The following is a 13,700-nucleotide window of genomic DNA, read 5'->3' on the forward strand; positions in this document are numbered from 1 at the left end:
GAGTTTTGGGAAGCTCATCATTTTAATGAGATGTATCCTACCTAAGAGGGACAATGGGAGGGTCATCCATCTCTGTAGTTCTAATTCAACTTTTCTGATGAGGGGGGGATAATTTAAGTTATAGATGGAACTCGGGGTCTTGCCAATCTTTATTCCCAAGTAAACTAATGTATTACAGGTAATGGAGTGCAGCAGAGGTGAGCGATGGTAAGCAGAGTGTGGGGATAAGTATAGTAGTTGGCACTTGCTTGCATTTATTTTGTAACCTCTGAACGTCCCATAATATTCTAAGGTTTTGAGTATTTTCTCAGTGTGGCGTTCTGGGTGTTCAAGGAATAGAAGAAGATCGTTGGCAAAGCAGGCGACCTTCACCTCCCTGGCTCCCACACGTATGCCCTGGAAGGTATCAGAAGTAATAAGGTGTTGGGCTATAGGTTCCATGGCTAAATTAAATAGGAGGGGAGACAGGGGCAGCCCTGTCTCGTCCCTTTTTGGAGGGGGAAGATGGCTGATAAAAATCCTGGAGTGTGTACTCTGGCTGTTGGATTTGTATAAATTGTTTTGAGGAAGTCACGAAAAGGACCTACGATACCAAATTTGTCAAGGGACAACTCCAGCCATCCCCAGCTGACGTTATCAAACGCCTTCTCCGCGTCGATTGCCAACAGGGCTGGGGAGTGGCTGGAGTATCTCCTCTTCATGACTTCGTCTTGGACCGATAGCACCGTCCGTATGTTTGTAACGGCCGAGCGGCCTTTAATAAAGCCCACTTGATGTTGGCATATCAGATCAGGAAGCACTAGGGCCAAGCAGTTCGCCATCAATTTAGAGAGGATTTTTAGGTCAACATTGATCAATGAGATCGGGCGGTAGGAGCCAGGATGGGTGGGGTCTCTGCGTTGTTTGTAGATTACTTTGATCAGTGCCACATTACCCGTTGGCATCATTGTCTTATTCGTTATGATAGAGTTATAAGTATCTAGTAGTGAGGGGGCTACATCTAAGACCAGGGCTTTATAAAATTCGCCTGTGTAGCCGTCGGGGCCAGGCGCCTTGTGGTTTGGGAGTGCTTTAATGACTGAGGTGAGTTCCTCCACTGTTATGGGGGCATTCAGGGCGTTCAGTGTTTCTTCGTCTAGACGGGGTAAGGAAAGGCCCTGTAAAAACTTTTTGCCTTCCTCCGTCTGGAGAGGTGCTTGTGTATAAAGATCTCTATAATATTGTTGCAAGATGTCCGAGATCTTTTCCGGGTTCTTATGTAATACTCCTGCCTTATCTACTAACTTTTTAATATGCGACCATTTCCTTTGCCCTCTTGCTAAATTTGCTAGCAATGACCCTGACTTATTCCCAAAACTGTATAATTTGGCTAATTGTTGGTCTCTGGTGATACCGTCTAGCCCTTTTTTGTGCCACCTCAAAGCTCTTCCTCGCCGCCGCCCATCCCAGTTTATTCTGTTCGGTAGGATTAGCTAGGAAGTGGGTGTAAGCTTTCCTTAGGGACTGGGTAAGTGTGTGATATGATTGTTTAACTTTCTTTTTCAGTGAGTCTGCGTGAGCTATTATCTTCCCTCTAATGACAGCTTTCGCAGTCTCCCAGTGTGTGACTGGGGAACAGTCTTGTTTAGGATTGTTGAGGGTGAATTCCATCCACCAATGTTTTAGTAGTTGACGGAAGTCCTCATCTGCCGCCAAATATGCGGGGTATCGCCAGATAATGTCGGTTCCTTTCGGGAACGATTCTTTAAGAAGTAGACTGATTGGCGCATGGTCTGAAATAACCAGGTCATGGATGTCAGCTTTATCGACTCTACTGAGAAGAGGTTGTGACACCAAGGTGTAGTCTGTCCTGGACCATGACAAATTGGAATGGGAGTAATGTGAGTACTCCCTTCCTTCTGGTGACAGATATCTCCATGTATCCTGCAGCCCAGTTATCTCAAGAAAATGCGCCAGGGTCTTTTCCGTCCCTCCTATATAGCTTACGGGAGTGGTTCTTTTCCTATCCTCTGCCACTGAGACTACTGAGAAGGGTGTCTGTTTGGTATTGGGGGCGTATGCGTTGTATAGTGATAGGCGCCCCGCCGGGGAGTCTAGTAAGATACGGATCAACCTGCCTTGATCATCCTCTAGCTGTTTATGCAGTAAGATGATCACCCCACCTTTACCATCTACCGCCGGGGATCCCAGGACTTCACCTACCCACCATTTTTTTAGTCTAAAAAAATCAGCTTTAGTTAGATGCGTCTCTTCTAATAGAGCCACATCTGATCTTAGTTTTTTTAGGTGTACTAACGATCACTTACTGGGAGATCGTAACCCATGCACATTCCATGATGTGATTTTCATACCCGATTTTGAAAACGCTGTGTGTCCCGGATCACAGGCGGTATCGATCTGATTTGTCGGTCGGCCTCACTCAACTTCGTCCTTACAGATATCATTTTTGGGTTCATTTCTACACAGGGCAAAACAAAGAACAGGTTACAACTGAACAATAGAAAAACAAGTAACAGAAAACTAAATTTCCACCCATGCGAATCCCAGCACATAGTGGACTTCACTTTTTTCACACTAAACGTAAATGGGGTCTCGCTAAACCCGTGCCGCTAGGTGTTACAACATGTATGTATCTAACCTAGGCCGTTATCCACCCCTACTCTTGCCCCTAAGGCGTTATGGTGGTGTCTTCCATACGCTGCTTTCCGCGAGGGAACCCCACTCAGAATATGAGTGGAGTAACTCCCTCACAGGAAGCAGCATGGTGTCAAAATATGCGTAATAATCAGGGCGGCAGCGGAAAAAGAAATAAGGGGTTAAGCTCCCTATGAGCGTTATCTTACTTAGAAACAGAAGAGCTCATAAGAAAAAAAAAAGAAAAGGAAGGTTGCAGTATTAGGAAAGAGATACGGCGGTATCAGAGGTATAAATGGCAGGAGAGGGGGCAAAGAAGTGAGAGGGAATGAGGTATTTCGCGGGGAGATGTGGAGGGGAGGTTCTGAAACAGATCAGGTAACAGTAGAGGAGTGACATATATGATGGCTCGTGCCATACCACCTATCAGTAATACGCGGATCTAAAGAAGTTGCCTTCCCCAGGCATAGTGTTCTCAGGTCGCGACCTCCATGTCCGGTGCTTGTTCTGACGGTGGTGAGTCTGTTCTGCGCCGCTTTGTCTTGTCTGCTGGCGACGCGGCCGGTTCCTTGAGCGAGTCCAGGAAAGCCCAGGCTTCTTACGGTGATTGGTAAAGTTGGAATGAGCCGTCAGCACGGAAGATTTTCAGCACAGCTGGAAACAGGAGGGCAAAGCGTATTTGTTTACGAACCAGGGTGGTCCAGATTTGCGAGAAAGTCTTGCGTCGTTTCACCACTTCCGCGGAGTAATCGTGAAAAAGGAGCACTTTATGGCCTCTCAGGAGCAGATCTGTGTTTGCTTTCTTATAGGTCTGAAGCAGCAGAGCTTTGTCCGCGTAGTTTAGATATTTTGCTATAATTTGTCGCGGCTTATTGTGGGCACGTTGCTTCGAGTTTGGTGCCTGATGAAGAGGAGGGCCAATCCTATGGGCCCTTTCTACCATAAATGTGGCTGTCAGACCTAGTGCTGCAGGCAATTCTGTAGAACATATTTCCATGAGCTGCGATACCGGGATAGTCTCAGGGAGGCCAACAATACGCAGGTTGCTCCTACGGGAGCGGTTCTCCAAATCGTCGGTCTTATCTCTGAGGTAGGCGTTCTGTCTGAGAGTTCTCTGGAGCTGGCTTTTAGCTGTAATCAGCTCATCCTCAACCACACTCATCCTCTCTTGTAGTTCTGAGATCTGCTTGGAGTGGTGCTTTACCTCTCCCTGGAGCTGAGTAAGAGATGCTGCTACTGTAGATTCCAGTGAGGACTTAAGGTCTGGGGATAGGATATTTGCCACCTCTATGGCCAGCGCTTTGCAGGTAAGGTTTAAACCAGGTAGAAGAGGCTCACCGTCTGTGTCTAAGAGGCAGGCACTCAGTGGAGTCAGAGGCACGTCGCTGTCATCCTCCTCAGCTTGTCTGTCGGCTGACGGTTTCGGCACTGTGCGCTGTGTCTGCGGCGGAAGCGCCATCTTGTCCTTCCCCCTCTCCGTCTCACAGGGCTGCCTGGTCTGAGGGGACTGCTTCTGTTTCTCCTCCCCGCCGCGTCGCACAAACTTGTCCATCCGACACCCGGTGTCACAGGGGTTCGGATGAGGGTCTGATGCCCCGATTCTGCGGTCGGTAAGTGTGCGGGGGGAGCGCTTCAGCTTGGGGTGGTGCGGAGCTCAGTTAGGCTGCGGCCATTAGTCGTGCGCCGGAACCGGAAGTCCTCTACCTCGGTGCAGTTGGGTGAGTGTACCACCGTTGCAGCACACACGGGAGTTGGGGGGACATTTCTCTTAACATGGCGTCCAGGCCTTTCTGCAAGGGGGTCAGGCCTTGTTAGGGCAGGGCGTGGCGCAGGCGGCTGGTTCACCGGGGCTTGTGCGGGGCTCCTCTGGCTGGGGGTGACGGAGGCGGGGAGGGCGCCGGCAGGTGTAGTTGCACTTGAAGGGCCGGTTGCCGGTATTCCAGAGGCTGGCGGTGCGTCAGCAGGTCTGAGAGTCGTTGGGGGGCCTGGTGTTGGTAGTACGGCTGCAGGCGGGGATGCATCTGGGGGATCGGTGGCTGTTAGCGGTGGGGCAGCTGGTGTCGGGCCAGGGATGGCGCCAGTGGCTGCGGACAAAGTGGTGGATAAGGTGCGCTTGGGGGCCCATTTGAAGCTAGAGGTTAGGGAGCGGATTTGGAAAGGGGAATATGTGGAGATATTTTCTCTACTTCCCCTTGAAAAGTTTAATCTACATCGGGTGAAGCCAAATGAGTGTAACAAGGAGGAGGAGGAGCGTAGGCGTTACCGGTCTATCCAGCGGACGTTTGTTTGAGTTGGCTTCAGTTCTTCGCTATTCTCGCTAGCATGGTGGGGGAGAAGGCGCCGGAACATTGTCCCGGGCTGTTCTGCTACCTAGACTCCATCGGGGAGGCCTATAGAGTGTATGGGGGGTAACGCGTGGCTCAGGTACGATGAGCAATTCCGCCAGCATAAGGCGGTTCGTCCCTCAATACTCTGGGACCACAAAGATATCAGTTTGTGGATGCGGCTTATGGCGGCGTCAAAAAGGTACGGGGTCTGGGCAGTCTATGGATGCTGCCGGCAGCCCAGGTTCTTCCCCTGGGCAGTCGGCGTCAGGAGGGCGGGGCTGTTGTTGGCAGTTTAACAAAGGGCTTTGTAAATTTGCCTCCGACTGCCGTTATAAGCACGAGTGCTCCGGCTGTGAGGGCGCTCACAGCCTCGCTCGGTTTTTCCGGAAGGGAAAAGGGAGAGCTGGGGAAACTAACCAGAAAGGGGGCAACGCCGGTGAGGGTGGAAAGGATGTTGCTGTTTCTTGGGCAGTACCCAAATAGGGAGGCGGCTCGCTTACTTGGTGACGGTTTTCTGGATGGGTTTTAGATCCCAGGTCCGGCTGGGGCTCCGAGTGGTGTGGGGCGTAATCTGGTTTGTACGCTATCAGGGCCGGAAGTCGTTACGGACAAGTTGTTAAAGAAGTTGCACTGGGCCGGATGGCGGGGCCTTTTGATACGTGCCCGCTGTCGGGTTGTGGGTTTATCCGTTGGGATTGGTGCCTAAGAAAGAGCCGAACAAGTTTTGTCTCATTCACCACCTTTCGCACCCGGTTGGTGCGTCGGTGAACGATGGTATCGATCCGACGTTGTGTTCTGTTTCATATAATTCATTGGATGTGGCATTGCGGTGGGTGCACAGGTACGGATGAGGAGCTTTACTAGCAAAATCAGATAGAGTCTGCTTTTAGGCTGTTGCCTGTGCATCCTGATAGCTTTCGTTGGTTGGTTTGTTGTTGGCAGGGACAGTTTTTTGTGCATATGTGTTTGCCCATGGGCTGCTCTATTTCGTGCACTCTTTTTGAGACCTTCGGTACCTTTTTGGAGTGGGTGGTGCTGCAGGAGGCCCATCTCGACGATTTTTTGTTCGTGGGGCCTGGGGGGGGGGCTCGGGTTTGTGCCGTGCTTTTGCAGACTATGGAGCCGTTAGCGAAGTGGTTTGGGGTTTCTTTTGCGCCAGAGAAGACGGAAGGGCCTGCTACGGTCATACATTTTTTGGGGATTGTCATCGATACGGTGTGTTGGGAATGCCGGTTGCCGTATGACAAGCTAGCCGAGCTTAAGGAGGCGCTGTCTGGGGCTTGCGGTAGGCGTAAGTTGCGCTTGCGGGTGATTCAGTCGCTGCTGGGATGTCTCAACTCTGCTTGCAGGATCATGCCCATGGGGCGGATCTTTTGTAGGCGGCTTGCTATGGCCACTGTGGGGGTGGGGCGCCTTTATCATTATGTTTGGCTGAGTTGCAGGAGGATCTACTGGTGTGGAGGGAGTTTTTGGGAAAATATAACGGCCGCAATATCGTGATGGAGGGGGTGGTTTCTAGCACTGACCTGAAGTTGTTTACTGACGCGGCAGGGGGACACAGTTACGGGGCGTTTCTGCAGGGGCGTTGGAGTGCAGAGCGGTGGTCGGATGCCTGGCTTTCGGGGGGTTTGGTCGAGGGTTTACGAGGAAGGCATGTCTCCCTCAGGGGTCGACCTTGGCCTTTTGGTTTCAGGCGAGAAGGGAGCGTGACATGACTAAGTCTTTTTTGGTTGCCAGGTCGTTACAGGGTTTTCGGAGAGGCAGGGTGGTGAGGGACGCGCGTAGGCCGGTGTCCCTGCCCTTGTTGCTCCGCTTGGCAAAGGTGGTGCCGTCGGTCTGTTCGTTGGCATATGAGGGTTGTTTGTTTACTTTGGTATTTTCGCTGGCGTTTTTTGGGGCATTCAGAGTGTCAGAATTGGTTGCGCCCATTAAGGTTAGGGTGGGGGGATTGTCGGCGAAGTGCACGGTGCTTCGGGGTTCGGTCCTGGAATGCCATTTGGGAAAGACTAAGACTGACCAAAGGGGTAAAGGTTTGGTGGTGCGTTTTGGGGCATGGATGGGCTCGGCGGTGTGCCCAGTTCAGAGTTAGGGTGCCTTCACACCTACCATATCGCAGTAGAAAATCCGCTGCGGATCCGCAGCAGATCCGCAGCGGATTTAACTAAATGAATGAACACAGCATTAAATCCGCACTTACAAATCTGCTGCGGATCCGCAGCGGATTTGACAGTGCGTATTTAATGCTGTTTTCATTCATTTAGTTAAATCTGCTGCGGATCCGCAGCGGATTTTCTACTGCAATACGGTAGGTGTGAAGGCACCCTTAGGGTGCCTTCACACCTACCGGATTCACAGCGGATCTCACTTCTGCGGATTCGAAGCGAGAACCACTGTGGATCTGGTATCAATTCATCCCTATGATAGCACATATTCGCAGCGGGATTAACATCCCGCTGTGAATATGTGCTTTAACTCCCTGGTGCCCGCAGCCCCGCCGTCGCATCCCCGATCCCCGGCGGCGGCACATCCCCCCCATCCCGGCCACATCCCCCCATCAGCCCATCTCAGGCCCGCCGCTACGAGCATACATTACCTGCTCGGCGGCGCGGCTGCAGTGAGACTCCCGGCTCCGGTCCCGCTCAGCTGATCTGAGCGGGAGCGGAGCCGTGAGCCTCACTGCAGCTACGCTGCCGAGCAGGTACTGTATGCTCTCGGCGGCAGGATGCGGGCGGCGGCGGGCTGAGGGTGGGCTGATGGGGGGATGTGGCCGGGATGGGGGGGATGCGACGGGGATGCGACGGAGGGGCTTCGGGCACCAGGGAGTTAAAGCACATATTCACAGCGGGATGTTAATCCCGCTGCGAATATGTGCTATCATAGGGATGAATTGATACCGGATCCGCAGCGGTTCTAGCTTCGAATCCGCAGAAGTGAGATCCGCTGTGAATCCGGTAGGTGTGAAGGCATCCTTATAGAGATTTCATTATGCTTTGTCCGCCCAGAGAGGGTCCTCTGCTGCGGCATCCTGACAGTTCCCTTTTATCTGTTTTCCAATTTGTTCAGGTTTTTCGGAAATGTCTCGGCGTGGTGGGGTTTATATGCGCCCGCAGTTGGTGTGAGTGGGGGTTGCTTGGTTGTGTTTAGGGGGGGGGGGGTTACTTATGTTTCTGCTGCTTCTGTTTCCTAGGTGGTTCCCTGTGCTTGGTATGGATCGCAGGGCACTCCGATGTGCGCAGAGGGGGTGCACAAGCTGCAGTAAGGCCCGAAGGACGACAGTTAGGTTTTCCAAGGTCCGATGTGCCAGTTTGGTGGTTGGGGGTTGGCGGCTTGATGTGGTCGCAGCTGCTGCCCAAAATTCAATATTATGCTGGTATAGATCGGGGGCCAGACATACTGGTTATACATGCTGGGGAAAACGATTTGGGGGTGCGAACTTCGAGGGCTCTGATGAGGGACATCAAGCTGCACTTGCTCCGGCTATGGTGGACTTTTTCTGGCATCATCATCATTGTCTGGTCCGATATTGTTGCCAGGCAGACCTGGAGGCAGGCCAGGTCTGTAGCTAACCTTAATAAAGCGAGGATTACAGTGAACAAGGTTGTGGGGAGATTTGTGGCTCATAATGGGGGCATTGTTGTGCACCATAGGGACTTGGAGGATGGAGTCGCTGATGGTGCGGTTGGGGTGCATCTTAATGAGATGGGGCAGGATTTATGGAATCTGGGGATCTGGGAGGGAGTTGAGCGGGCACTGGAGTTGTGGAGGGCGAACCATGTGTAAGGTGTCACTCATAGTCGCGTTGGTCGAAGTGGGAGGGGCTTTTGAAGGCCTCGGCAATTGCCTAATCCGGTGGATTGGGGAGGAGGCAGACGTTAGCCTCATAGATACCTGTTATGGTATTTAGTGTTTGTGGGGCTGGGGTGATACCCAGCTACAGTTGGTGCCCGTGGGCAGGGTTACCGGGGTGGTCTCCCAGTGAGTGTCTTTGGGTCCGGTGACAGCGGCTGAAGGTAAACGGGCGATTGTGTGGTCTGGTTTATGATGTTAATGGTGGAGTAGTTGTGGTTTGCCTCCCAGAACCCCGCCCACATTTACTGCAATGTTCTCAGTTACTGTAATAAAATGTTATTAAGACTTCTATGCAAATAAATGGGGCTGCCGTTTCCTTCCAATAAGGTGTGGTGTCTTTATTGGGGGGGGGGGGGAGGTGATGGTGGTGACGGATAGACTATCCCCTAGTCATGTATACGCTCTCCTTATTGTCATATCTTATGTGTGTTAGATAGATGCTCAGGTTACAGATCTACATGGTGACTAATGGGACAATCCATGTAGGTTATATAGAGCCCAGGAGCTTGTGCGGCCGTGCAGCATATCCAGGTGTCACTCATCCTCCGTATTCCCCCCGTGTGCAGGACCATTGCAGCATATCCAGGTGTCACTCATCCTCCGTATGCCCCCCGTGTGCAGGACCATTGCAGCATATCCAGGTGTCACTCATCCTCCGTATGCCCCCCGTGTGCAGGACCATTGCAGCATATCCAGGTGTCACTCATCCTCCGTATGCCCCTCGTGTGCAGGACCATTGCAGCATATCCAGGTGTCACTCATCCTCCGTATGTCCCCCGTGTGCAGGACCATTGCAGCATATCCAGGTGTCACTCATCCTCCGTATGCCCCCCGTGTGCAGGAACATTGCAGCATATCCAGGTGTCACTCATCCTCTGTATGTCCCCCGTGTGCAGGACCATTGCAGCATATCCAGGTGTCACTCATCCTCCGTATGTCCCCCGTGTAGAGGACCATTGCAGCATATCCAGGTGTCACTCATCCTCCGTATGCCCCCCGTGTGCAGGAACATTGCAGCATATCCAGGTGTCACTCATCCTCCGTATGTCCCTCGTGTGCAGGAACATTGCAGCATATCCAGGTGTCACTCATCCTCCGTATGCCCCCCGTGTGCAGGACCATTGCAGCATATCCAGGTGTCACTCATCCTCCGTATGTCCCTCGTGTGCAGGAACATTGCAGCATATCCAGGTGTCACTCATCCTCCGTATGCCCCCCGTGTGCAGGAACATTGCAGCATATCCAGGTGTCACTCATCCTCTGTATGTCCCCCGTGTAGAGGACCATTGCAGCATATCCAGGTGTCACTCATCCTCCGTATGTCCCCCGTGTGCAGAACCATTGCAGCATATCCAGGTGTCACTCATCCTCCGTATGTCCCCCGTGTACAGGACCATTGCAGCATATCCAGGTGTCACTCATCCTCCGTATGCCCCCCGTGTACAGGACCATTGTAGCATATCCAGGTGTCACTCATCCTCCGTATGCCCCCCGTGTGCAGGACCATTGCAGCATATCCAGGTGTCACTCATCCTCCGTATGCCCCCCGTGTGCAGGACCATTGCAGCATATCCAGGTGTCACTCATCCTCCGTATTCCCCTCGTGTGCAGGACCATTGCAGCATATCCAGGTGTCACTCATCCTCCGTATGCCCCCCGTGTGCAGGACCATTGCAGCATATCCAGGTGTCACTCATCCTCCGTATGCCCCTCGTGTGGATCAGAGCAGGGCCGATTCTAGCTTTTCTGCTGCCTGAGGCGAGAACTGAAATAGCGCCCCCCCCCCCCCTATACTGAGATCAATATCATATAAAAACCCAATACCACTACATAATGACTGCATATCACCACCCCGTAGTGACAAAATATTATCGCCAATATTATCACTACACAAGGGAAAAATACCACCACATCCTGAACACACTACCCCATCTTAATGACTGATCAATACCACCAGTACTGCTACTGAAAAAAATTACCGTATAGAGTCCAGCATTACCCCCACATAGTGACAGTATAGTGATCAGGGTGCAGTTACATCCAGTGACTCACAGGTGACGTCTTCTCTCATCAATTCAAGTCGTTCAATTTCTCGTTTCTTCTCCATTCGAATCCGGCTCAATCATGAAGACTTCTGTAAGCCATGACTTGTCCCAGCAGCATCTATCGGACAGACATTTTAGGCTCCACAATTTACCAACACTCTCTTCACCCTTATACAATACCCTATCCATAGTGCACCAATATGAATAATTCCCCCTATTATAATCCCCTCCATCTCCGCATATAGTCAAAATCTTCCTCCCATGTCCCCATGTAGCTATAATCCTCCTATCCCCCAATCTCCTCATAATCCCCCATCTCCTCATATTCCTCCTGTGTCCCCCCCATCTCCTCATAAACCCCCCTGTGTCTCCCCATCTCCTCATTAGCCCTCCGTGTCCCCCATCTCCTCATATTCCCTCCTGTGTCCCCCCCATCTCCTTATAATTTCACCTGTGTTTTCCCATCTTCTCATATCCCCTCCTGTGTCTCCCCATCTCCATATAATCCCCCCTGTGTCCCCCCCATCTCCATATAATCCCCCCTGTGTCCCCCCATCTCCATATAATCCCCCCTGTGTCCCCCCCATCTCCATATAATCCCCCCTGTGTCCCCCCCATCTCCATATAATCCCCCCCTGTGTCTCCCCATCTCCATATAATCCCCCCTGTGTCTTCCCCATCTCCATATAATCCCCCTGTGTCTTCCCCATCTCCATATAATCCCCCCCTGTGTCTCCCCCATCTCCATATAATCCCCCCTGTGTCTTCCCCATCTCCATATAATCCCCCTGTGTCTTCCCCATCTCCATATAATCCCCCCCTGTGTCTCCCCATCTCCATATAATCCCCCTGTGTCTTCTCCATCTCCATATAATCCCCCCCTGTGGCCCCCCATCTCCATATAATCCCCCCTGTGTCTCCCCATCTCCATATAATCCCCCCCCTGTGTCCCCCCCCATCTCCATATAATCCCCCCTGTGTCCCCCCATCTCCATATAATCCCCCCTGTGTCCCCCCCATCTCCATATAATCCCCCCTGTGTCCCCCCCATCTCCATATAATCCCCCCTGTGTCTCCCCATCTCCATATAATCCCCCCTGTGTCTTCCCCATCTCCATATAATCCCCCCCCTGTGTCCCCCATCTCCATATAATCCCCCCTGTGTCTCCCCCATCTCCATATAATCCCCCCCTGTGTCTCCCCATCTCCATATAATCCCCCTGTGTCTTCCCCATCTCCATATAATCCCCCCCTGTGGCCCCCCATCTCCATATAATCCCCCCTGTGTCTCCCCATCTCCATATAATCCCCCCTGTGTCTCCCCCATCTCCATATAATCCCCCCTGTGTCCCCCCCCATCTCCATATAATCCCCCCCTGTGTCCCCCCATCTCCATGTAATCCCCCGTGTCCCCCCCATCTCCATATAATCCCCCCTGTGTCTCCCCCATCTCCATATAATCCCCCCTGTGTCCCCCCCCATCTCCATATAATCCCCCCCTGTGTCCCCCCCCCATCTCCATGTAATCCCCCCTGTGTCTCCCCATCTCCATATAATCCCCCCCTGTGTCCCCCCTATCTCCATATAATCCCCCCTGTGTCTCCCCATCTCCATATAATCCCCCCCTGTGTCCCCCCATCTCCATATAATCCCCCCTGTGTCTCCCCCATCTCCATATAATCCCCCCTGTGTCTCCCCCATCTCCATATAATCCCCCCTGTGTCTCCCCCATCTCCATATAATCCCCCCTGTGTCTCCCCCATCTCCATATAATCCCCCCTGTGTCCCCCCCATCTCCATATAATCCCCCCCGTGTCCCCCCATCTCCATATAATCCCCCCTGTGTCCCCCCCATCTCCATATAATCCCCCCTGTGTCCCCCCCATCTCCATATAATCCCCCCTGTGTCTCCCCATCTCCATATAATCCCCCCTGTGTCCCCCCCCATCTCCATATAATCCCCCCCCTGTGTCCCCCCATCTCCATGTAATCCCCCGTGTCCCCCCATCTCCATATAATCCCCCCTGTGTCTCCCCCATCTCCATATAATCCCCCCTGTGTCTCCCCCATCTCCATATAATCCCCCCTGTGTCTCCCCCATCTCCATATAATCCCCCCTGTGTCTCCCCCATCTCCATATAATCCCCCCTGTGTCTCCCCATCTCCATATAATCCCCCTGTGTCTCCCCCATCTCCATATAATCCCCCCTGTGTCTCCCCCATCTCCATATAATCCCCCCTGTGTCTCCCCCATCTCCATATAATCCCCCCTGTGTCTCCCCATCTCCATATAATCCCCCCCTGTGTCTCCCCCATCTCCATATAATCCCCCCTGTGTCCCCCCCATCTCCATATAATCCCCCCCTGTGTCCCCCCATCTCCATGTAATCCCCCGTGTCCCCCCATCTCCATATAATCCCCCCCTGTGTCCCCCCCATCTCCATGTAATCCCCCCTGTGTCTCCCCCATCTCCATATAATCCCCCCTGTGTCCCCCCCATCTCCATATAATCCCCCCCGTGTCCCCCCATCTCCATATAATCCCCCCTGTGTCCCCCCCCATCTCCATATAATCCCCCCCGTGTCCCCCCATCTCCATATAATCCCCCCTGTGTCTCCCCATCTCCATATAATCCCCCCTGTGTCCCCCCCCATCTCCATATAATCCCCCCCTGTGTCCCCCCCCATCTCCATGTAATCCCCCGTGTCCCCCCATCTCCATATAATCCCCCCCTGTGTCTCCCCCATCTCCATATAATCCCCCCTGTGTCTCCCCCATCTCCATATAATCCCCCCTGTGTCTCCCCCATCTCCATATAATCCCCCCTGTGTCTCCCCCATCTCCA

General features: G+C 52.6%; 1 protein-coding gene across 1 annotated transcript in view; it reads right to left on the bottom strand.

Moving 5' to 3' along the window:
• LOC138768859 (IgGFc-binding protein-like) overlaps positions 1-2,372 on the bottom strand; it is a 68,999-nt gene extending 66,627 nt beyond the window's left edge. Inside the window, exon 1 of the mRNA XM_069946826.1 lies at positions 2,307-2,372. Within this exon, the coding sequence (XP_069802927.1) occupies positions 2,307-2,349 (43 nt within the window). The 5' untranslated portion in view covers positions 2,350-2,372. The remainder of the gene's footprint in view (positions 1-2,306) is intronic.
• Between the last annotated feature and the right edge of the window lie 11,328 nt (positions 2,373-13,700).

Source organism: Dendropsophus ebraccatus, chromosome 12 (genome assembly GCF_027789765.1).
Source record: "Dendropsophus ebraccatus isolate aDenEbr1 chromosome 12, aDenEbr1.pat, whole genome shotgun sequence".
Lineage (NCBI taxonomy): Eukaryota > Metazoa > Chordata > Amphibia > Anura > Hylidae > Dendropsophus > Dendropsophus ebraccatus.